Source organism: Perognathus longimembris, chromosome 27 (genome assembly GCF_023159225.1).
Source record: "Perognathus longimembris pacificus isolate PPM17 chromosome 27, ASM2315922v1, whole genome shotgun sequence".
Taxonomy (NCBI): Eukaryota; Metazoa; Chordata; class Mammalia; order Rodentia; family Heteromyidae; genus Perognathus; species Perognathus longimembris.
Genome location: NC_063187.1, coordinates 3,512,551 through 3,522,605, shown reverse-complemented (window position 1 = coordinate 3,522,605; position 10,055 = coordinate 3,512,551). Strand labels below are relative to the sequence as shown.

The following is a 10,055-nucleotide window of genomic DNA, read 5'->3' as shown; positions in this document are numbered from 1 at the left end:
ACTCCAGGATACCACACTTTACACTACCTCCCTCCTCCAGGAAGGTGGAAAAATCGAGAATCTTCTAGAAGGTGGAAACAATAAATGAATTCATGAGATGCCCTGCTCTGTCCTAGTACTGGTGGCTCACACGTGTCATCCTAGCTCTTCAGGAGGCTGAGATCTGAGGATTGTGGTTCAAAGTCAGCCTGGGCAGAAAAGTGTAAGAGAATCTTATTTCTACTTAACTATTCAAAAGCCTGAAGTGGAGCTGTGGTTCAAGTGGTACAGCACCAGTCTTTTGTGAAAATAATCAAGAATAACTTGCAGGCCTTGAATTCAAGCCCCAGGACCAGCACACACCTGCACACACATGCACAAAGATCTCCCCGGACACTGGACCCATTTCCTGCTACTCATTGTTCAATAAATTATAGCTGTGATCAGTATTATTACTACACTAATTGATGTTTGGGTAGGTGCATGCCCCACTAAACAACACTCAAAGTGCCATCAAGGGCTGGGAAGGTGGCTTAGTGGTAGAGTGCTTGTCTAGCATACATGAAGCCCTGGGTTCCATTCCTCAGTACCACAGACACAGCAAAAGCCAGAAGTAGAGCTTTGGTGGTAGAGTGCTAGCCTTGAGCTAAAGAAGCTCAGGGGCAGTGTTCAGGCCCTGAGTTCAAGCCCCGGACTGGCCCAAAAAAAATTGTCCTACTCAATTTTTTAGTATTAGAAGCCCATCCACACAATATCTATGAGGTAAGAACAGCAAAGCACACAAAGAGCTTGTGCAGGGATATTTGACTTCAAACTTGTCGTGACTCCGCTGGATCAGACGGTGTTGCGAGAGAATGGCAGCCGACCCACGTCTCTCTCCTCGTGGAAAAGGACTTTCTTGTTTTCTGTTAGCCATCTCCATTGCTTTCCTCTCTGTCTGGGAAGAAACAGAAAAGGCAAAAGGGGTTCCAGGGCAGTGATACTCATTAGACATGATGTTGGAAATGAACTTTACAGGCCAGGAAGGTGGCTTAGTGGTAGAGGGCTTGCCTAGCATGCATGAAGCCCTGAGTTCAATTCCTCAGTACCACATCCACAGAAACAGCCAGAAGTGGCGCTGTGGCTCAAGTGGCAGAGTGCTAGCCTTGAGCAAAAAGAAGCTCAGGGACAGTGCTCAGGCCCTGAGTTCAAGCCCCAGGAAAAAAAATGAAAATGAACTTTACAACTTGGGGCGGGGGGAGGAGAAATAGGGAAATTGGTGGGGGGAGAAATGGGAGAAAATGAGGGAGGGGGCGACACTGTTCAAAAAGAAATGTGCTCATTACTTGATTGACGTAACTGTAACCCCTCTGCAGACCACCCTTTACAATAAAATTTAAATTTTAAAAGATAAAATAAAACTATCGCTTAACCAGCATGCTTTATATGACTTTCTCCCCATTCCCAATTTATTTATTTTTTTACTTCTTGCTTCTCTTTCCCATGTATAACCCTCCGTCATTTGGCTTTTGCTATGAATTGTCATAGTAAGTTTAGTTTTAGATATAATATATATTATAGATATATATCAAGGTATATAGACATAGACATCAATAGATACCTATATATATCTTTCTTTAATATATGTTCTCTATATTATATATGGCATATATTACATATTTATATATGTATGGATTTGTATATTTCCATTTCCTGGAGCTCATTTTGATAAATATTTTGTATGATCAGAGCCACATAGCTGTTGCACCTTAGTGACCCTCCCCTAAGAAAATCCTGCATATATTATATATATAATATTTTATATATATACATATATATACTCATCAGCTCTTTTGTCAATCAAATTATGGAATGGTGAATCATAGAAGCTATGGTAAAGACTGACTTTAAGACATTGGCTAGCCATTCGGAAGGAAATTGAAAGACTTGGAAAAAATCACATTAAGTGAAGTGAGCCAGACTCAAAGAAACATAGACTCTGTGGTTTCCCTCATTGGTAATAATGAGCACAAGTCTAGGATAGTCCTAGCCGATCACCAGAGCTCAGTAGCTATGTCCATATGAACACATAAGCTGATGCTAAGTGAAACGAACTCCAAGTTATAGAAATAAGTGGTTTACCATTGTTGTTGTTATTTTCAATGTACTATGTAAAATTATGCTTTTTCTTTTGTCTTTCTTCCCCATGGTTTTACCTCTGATGTTATTGTAACTGATTTTGGTACCTTGGGTATTGTATATACATTTATTGGAACTAGAGAAGGAAGGGGGAAACATCAAAATAGAGTGTCAAAGGCTAAAAGGTAAACCAATGCAATAATAATTTATACTTATAAGACAATATGCTGTAAACCAACTGTACAACTTGGATGATGGCAGGGGAGCTGGGGGGGGGGAACTTGAAGAAAAATGAGGGAGTAGGTAGCAAGTTTGGTAAGACATGTACTCACTGCCTTAGGTATAAAACTGTAAACCCTCTGTACATCACTTTGACAATAAGTAAATAAACAAATGTTTTTAAAAGACATTGGCTAGAAACTCTGAACTACGTCTGTACATTTCCAAGAACACACAACACAGAGAGAGGAGAGGGAGAGAGAGACAGAGAGAGACAGAGAGACAGAGACAGAGAGAGACAGAGACAGACAGAGAGACAGAGACAGACAGAGAGACAGAGACAGAGAAACACACCCCTTTTTCAAAGAAGGCGGATCTAGGAGGCTAAGTTCTTAAACTTCTTCAAACTTGGTACATCCTGTTGGCTCCGCACCACGCTTTATCTTAGATGTCTGCCATTTTCTTCTGTTTTTTTTTTCTTTTCATTTTTTTTTTTTGCTATTCATCTGAAGCATCATTATGATCTCATTCAGAGTTCCACATTCCTTCTCAAGCAAAGTTCCTTTGTGAGTTCATCAAGGAGCCCCCCACCCCCTCCCCAGAGCCAGTCCCCATGACCCCCCCCAAACCCCCATGGGTATCTTCATGGTTGAATATAATCATCTTCAGCTTGCATGATTAACACCTCGGTGTGGGGACCAGAGATACAGAAAGGGGAGGGGGGTGGAAGGTAAGTCTCATGGAATGTTTTCTCCTCCTCTGAATCCTCTCCATTCCAGAAGCTTCTCTCCTGATCCTGGCAGTCATGGCCCTGAGCATCCTGAATCGAAAACAGAAGGAGAAAGTGATTCACAGGTTACTGATCCAGGCTCCCCCTGGGGAGTTTGTCAACGCGTTCGATGACCTCTGCTTGTTAATCCGTGATGAAAAATTGATGCACCATCAAGGTGAGTGTGCAGGCCACTTGCACTGCCAGAAATATTCCGTGCCCCTCTGCATCGATGGCAGCCCTGTACTCTTATCTCACCACAATGTCATGGGCGATCGCTTCTTCGACTACCAAAGCAAGCTGTCCTTCAAGTACGACCTGCTGCAGAACCAGCTGAGGGATATTCAGAGCCATGGAATCCTCCGGAATGAGGCTGAGTACCTGAGGAACGTGGTTCTCTGCGCCCTAAAACTGTATGTCAATGATCACTACCCAGCAGGCAACTGTAATGTGCTCAGGAAGACCATCCACCAGAAGGAGTTCTTGATCGCCTGTATTGAGGACCACAACTACAACTCAGGAGCTTTCTGGAATGGCTTGTGGAAATCCAAGTGGATCTTCCAGGTCAACCCGTTCTTCACGCAGATCACGGGGCGAATCTTCGTGCAAGCTCACTTCTTCAAGAGCGTCAACCTGCACCTGCAGATCTCCAAGGACCTCAAGGAGAGCCTGGAAGTCGTCAACCAAGCGCAGCTGGCCCTCAGTTTCGCACGGCTGGTGGAAGAGCAAGAGAATCTATTTCAAATGGCGGTGCTGGAAGAACTTCAAGAGTTATCCTCCCATGCTCTGAGAGGGATTCTCCGGCGAGATCTGCCTGTCACCCGTACACTTATCGACTGGCAGAGGATCCTAGCAGACCTCAACCTGGTCATGTACCCCAAATTAGGGTATGTCATTTATTCCCGAAGTGTGTTGTGCAACTGGATCATATAATGAAGTCTTCCTACTACCATCTTCGCCTGGCTGGCTTGCGTGTCTGTCTGGGAAAGGCTTTATACCTAGAATGATGGGGTTTGAAGAGAGGAAAGGGTTAAGGGGTGGTTTTATTTAGGTAGTATTTGCCAGAATGGTTTAAAAAAAAAAAAAGATAAAGAAGACAGGCAGGAAGGGGGGTAAAGGGTGCCATACTGTAGACTTGCATAAAAGCAAAGGCGTTAGAATGAATGCTCCATTTTAGTGTATTTTAGAATGTAAAATACTTGCCAGGTACCCATGGCTCATGCCTGTATATCCCAGCTACTCGGGAGGCTGAGCTCTAAGGATCACAGTTCTGCCCAGGCAGAAAAGGCCATGAGGGGCTGGGAATATGGCCTAGTGGCAAGAGTGCTTGCCTCGTATACATGAGGCCCTGGGTTCGATTCCTCAGCACCACATATACAGAAAATGGCCAGAAGTGGTGCTGTGGCTCAAGTGGCAGAGTGCTAGCCTTGAGCAAAAAAGAAGCCAGGGACAGTGCTCAGGCCCTGAGTCCAAGGCCCAGGACTGGCCAAAAAAAAAAAAAAAAGAAAGAAAGAAAAGGCCATGAGACTTTTATCTCCACTGAACCACCAGAAAACCAGAAGTGACGCTGGGGCTCAAGTGGTAGAGCACCAGCCTTGAATAAAAGAGTTCAGGGATAGCGCCCAGGCCCTGAGTTCAAGCTGCCCGAAAACTGACCGTGTGTGTGTGTGTGTGTGTGTGTGTGTGTGTGTGTGTGTGTGTGTAGCTTTGAAGTAGAATATGCTTTTACATAAGTTCTACAATATTTTTTATTGCCAGTCCTAAGTCTTGAACTCGGGGCCTGGGCGCTGTACCTGAGCCGTTTTGCCTCAAGGCTAGGGCTCTACCATTTTGAGCCACAGCTCCACACTTATCTTTCTGGTGTTTCATTGGAGATGAGAATCTCATGGACTTTCCTGCCCAGGCTGGTTTCAAACCATGATCCTCAGATCTCAGCTTCCTGAGTAGCTAGGATTATAGGTGTGAGCTACTATATGTCTTATAATAAAGTCTTTGCATACCATGTTTTTGATCATTTGTCTGGTTCTAACTTTATCCACATTTGACACAGAAGAACCTAAGGTGAAGCCTATTTATAAAAACTAAGATTAGCTGGGCTCACATCTGTCATCCAACGACTCAGGAGGCAGAGAGGTGAGGATCAAGGTTCAAAGCCCCATGAGACTCTCATCCCAAGAAACAAGCAAAAAAAAAAAGCAGAATCAGAGATATGGCTCAAGCGGTAGAGCACCAGCCTTGAGTGAAATTTTCAAAAGAGAGTTTGTTGTGCCAAGTTGCAAGACCACCCCCAAGAAGACCACCGAGATTCAGACACTCCGAAATGCAAAAGCAAGGCAAGGCTTTATTTAACGAGCTGCCAACTCGGGCCTCGTCCTACCCACCGACACAGCGGAGGTTAGGAGGAAGCCCCGAGCTGTGATTACACAGGGCTTATAAAGGCAAAGAACAAGGTTACAACCATCAGCTGTGCAAGCAAGATTAGAACACAGGTACAAATCTGATTGGCTCGGGGTTCGATTCTAAAATGGGGTTCACGTGGTGGGGCCTGACTTCAAAGTCTGGCACCTCATTTCCCCCTTTTTCTTTTTGGTACCTTGGGAGCCAATCATGGCTCCATTCTGTCCATTTCAATGGCTTGCATGTCTAGGGGATGATATAGAGGTAAGGCATGGGCCAGTAGGACCCAATGTAGTAACCAAAGGGCCTGTCACCATTTCTTACAAGAATATTCTCTGTACCTCTGTTCTGCATGTCTCTAGTTTATCCTGCCTCATCTTCCCAAAAACAACTCTGGTCCCTTGATTTTAAAGGGGGGCTGATGGGTGAAGATCATCCATCTTCTGTAATTTCTTCAGGCTGACTCAGGGGCGTAGACCTTACCTAGCCAGGAACCTATAACCTTAGTCTCAGTCTAACTTTCTTTTCTTGAGACGAAGGCAAAGCGGCTGAGTTGGGTGCTTGGAGACCTCCCATATTCCATCACGGTAGTTGTCATCCAGGGCAAAGGGGTCAGCTGGCCTGGCGTGGAAGCAATGAACCCAAGTGGCGATGCCGTCTAGGGTCCCTTCCACCGTGGTTAATCTGTTGATTGGGGGCATTGGCAAGCTGACAGGCCTTTAACAGATCTCAATAAGGACACAACACAATCTCAGGTCTACAAGCTTTCTTTCCTAAACAGATGTATCAGCTTAAAATTCTTACTGCCAGTCAGGGCTTTGAGTAAATGCGGGGGGTGAGATTTTAATCTATCCTCTCATTTGACAAACTTACCCTTACTAACCACTATCACAGATGACAGGCAAATTCCTGCCCAGTAGACAGACATGGGCATTGGAAAGGCATGCTTATGAACCATTCTTCTAGGACTTCCCGGCTTTAACTTTTGAAAGGCCAACAGTAGTGACTCTAGGATCTGACACCATCTCTGCCATCCAAGCAGTGGCTTACTGCCTCTGGATGCTCCATCACTTTTGTCCCAGGAGGAGTGACTTTCGACTTGGACTCAGGGCCTGAGTGCTGTCCCTCAGCTCTCCAGCTCAAGACTAGCACCGTACCACTTTTGAGCTCCACACCACTCCGTTCCCAGCACTCTGCTGGCTGATTAGAGACAAGTCTCTCACAGGGACCTTTCTTTGCCCGGGCTGGCTTCGAACCGCAGATTCGGATCAGTGAGTCTTATAAGAGGCCACTTTACTCCAATTAGAAGCAACAAGGTGGTCCACACAGAAGTAGTTTTTAAGCATGCTGTCTTACCTGGAACTTATTAAGGGTCAGTAGTAGATCTCGACAAACTTGTAGGAATCACCTGTGCTTCTCTGTGGGCCTGCTGGAAACTGTTACAAAAAACCTACAAAGAAGCTGGAATGGCAATTAAACATTTTGGTAGCCATAATTCTCCTTTTCTCACTTTGCAATAATTATTTAGGACAATTTTACTTCCAAATTTCTTCCAAAAGGCTACAAAAACAAAACAATTAATACAAAAGGAGGAAAACACACAGGCCTGAGAACAAGAAAAGCTACGAGTTGGAGATCTCCCAAGCTGGCCCACAACCTCCTACAAGAGTGCAGAAGGAACGGACCCGAGTTGGCCCACAACCTCCTGTAAGAAGGAGTGGACCCGAGTTGGCCCACAACCTCCTGCAAGGGTGCAGAAGGAGTGGACCCGAGTTACGAGTTGGAGATCTCCCAAGTTGGCCCACAACCTCCTGCCAGGGTACGGGAGGAGTGGACCCAAGTTGGCCCACAACCTCCTGCCAGATAAGCAGAAGGAGCAGACCCAAGTACAAGGTGGGCGGGTTGAGTCTCGTTTAGGAGGCCCTCCTGGTCAGTTCCGGCCAAAAACCAAACTGACTCGCGCCCTACAAGCAAAAGCAAAACAGACAAATTACAGGACAAGACAAATGAACAGCGCTGTTTTCTTACCTTCGGAGTCTGGGATCTCGGGGTCTCTGGGGCTATCCCGGACGAGCCCCCAAATGTTGTGCCAAGTTGCAAGACCACCCCCAAGAAGACCACCGAGATTCAGACACTCCGAAATGCAAAAGCAAGGCAAGGCTTTATTTAACGAGCTGCCAACTCGGGCCTCGTCCTACCCACCGACACAGCGGAGGTTAGGAGGAAGCCCCGAGCTGTGATTACACAGGGCTTATAAAGGCAAAGAACAAGGTTACAACCATCAGCTGTGCAAGCAAGATTAGAACACAGGTACAAATCTGATTGGCTCGGGGTTCGATTCTAAAATGGGGTTCACGTGGTGGGGCCTGACTTCAAAGTCTGGCACCTCAAGTTGAAGTCTATAGTGCAGGTTAAGACGGCATCATAGGAATTGGGGGGAGGGGGGTACATGGGACTATAAGGAGGGTCAAGTCTAGTCTATATCAACACCTATCGATTTGTGAACCCCTCAGAAAGAGAATATCAATTCCTCCTCTCTCCTTTGCTCTATCCTAGTCTTCCATGGCCCAATCCAAAAGCAAACCTTCAGACCCACTAATCAAGATGCATTGAATTGAAATCCTTTTGTCACAACCACTTCAAGACAATAATACAAATGTAAAGCCAGGCATCTGTGGTTCAGACCTGTCATTCTAGCTTACCTAGAGATCTGAGGATGGTAGTTCAAAGCCAGCCAGGGCAGAAACACCCATGAGACTCTTATCTGTCATGAATCACTCACACACACACACACACACACACACACACACTCGCACGCCAGAAGTGGCACTGTGGCTCAAGTGATAGAGCACTAGCTTTGAATAAAAAGAGGCTCAGTGACAACGCCCAGGCCCTGAGTTCAAGCACCAGGACCAGCACCAATAATAATAACACTAATAATAATGATGATGATGATGATAATAATAATAATTTTTAACGCAAGTCCACACATGTCAGTTCCATAGCTTGGAAAGAGGAAAGAAATATCTGGAAGAAGAAAAAAAAAAAAGCAAATGGCAAATTTCAAACAACGAATCTGCTGAGATTTCTTATAAACCTGTATTTTAGAGAAATGGGTCTCTGGCCTTTGTGTAGCCTGTCCTCATTTAGAAATGTCAGAGTTTAGATAGATATATATGTGTACTACATGGAAACTGTGTTGGAAAGCTTTTCAAGTAACTTGTTTTCCTTTATTTTTATTCTCGGTATATTTTAGTCCATTTTCAAGGGAGTGGGGGCAAGGAAAGACATTCTCTCCCCTTAAGTTAGAAATGCACCAGCTTGGTGGGATTAATTTTGTTGTACAGAAATGTATCTTACCCTAGTGCTATGTGTGTGTGTGTGTGTGTGTGTGTGTGTGTGTGTTTATCTCCCCATCTTATTTTAGAATGTGTCTTCTCTCCACCGCCACCAGATTCATATGAGGAAGAATTTATAGCAGGAAGAGAATTCCCTAATTGGGCAGATTTATTTATTTTTCCCTTTGTGAGGAATGTGCTCTGTCAGCTTACTGGCAGGCAAAAGTCCCTCTCCTCCTTTCAAAGGTGCACCCAAGGCAGGAGCAATCTTCACAGATTCGAGCGAGACAGGCAGCTAGACAAGAAGTAGGCCAAACGCAGCACTGAGATTGCCAAACATGGCCCAGTGCACACAGTGTGCGCCATGAGAGAGAGCAGTCTACCCAGAGCGGCTCCTGCCTGTAATCCCGGCAATCAGAAGGCTGAGATCTGAGGATCACAGTTCAAAGCCAGTCCCCAGGGCAGGGAAGTACGTGAGACTCTAATTCCAGTGAACCAGTGAAAGAGCTAGAAGTGGAGCTGAGGTTCAAGTGATAGAGCACTAGCCTTGAACAAAAAGCTTAGGGATAGTGCCCAGGCCCTGAGTTCTAGATCCACACGCAATAAAAATAGTAAAATGAAATAAATAAATACATTACAAATTTGGTTAAGATTATTAAAGGTGAAGAACACCATTCATTAGAAATAACCCTCATCACAATATGGATCAAACTCATTTACTTAGTGTCTGCTTCTACAGACAAATATTATTGATCGCTGTGACGGCTCAACATCACATCTATTTGTACATCTATATATTTATAGATATGAGCAAGCTTGTTTAAAATGGGGAGGAGAGATAAGATAGTCAATGAGGTGAATTTGATCAAAGCACATTTTATGTGCACATTTTATAATGTCACTACGAAACCTTACTGTACAATTAATGTACAAATAAAAAAACTAGGTCATATAAAGGAATCTCTTTGATGTTGAAAAGTTTACCTAAATGAGATGGCATATAATTTTGTACTTTCAGAATTAGATACACACACACACACACACACACACACACACGAGATAAATAATGAAGGAAAGGATTCGACTTTCAAAAGCCAAATGTTACATATTTTTCACACTTATGATGATAAAGTATTGAAGAGGGGAAAAACATCTTCCTACAGAAAACTATCAGAAAAATCACTCTAGTGTTTTCATTTCCATTTAGAAAATTAATCTTGCAACATTTTACACAA

At 44.3% G+C, this 10,055-nt stretch overlaps 1 protein-coding gene across 1 annotated transcript; it reads left to right on the top strand.

Annotated features, from left to right (window-relative positions):
• Window positions 1–3,121: 3,121 nt before the first annotated feature.
• Window positions 3,122–4,018, top strand: Capza3 (capping actin protein of muscle Z-line subunit alpha 3). The gene has a single exon (XM_048335246.1). The coding sequence runs from the start codon at window positions 3,122–3,124 to the stop codon at window positions 4,016–4,018; it is 897 nt and encodes a 298-aa protein (XP_048191203.1).
• Window positions 4,019–10,055: the final 6,037 nt, after the last annotated feature.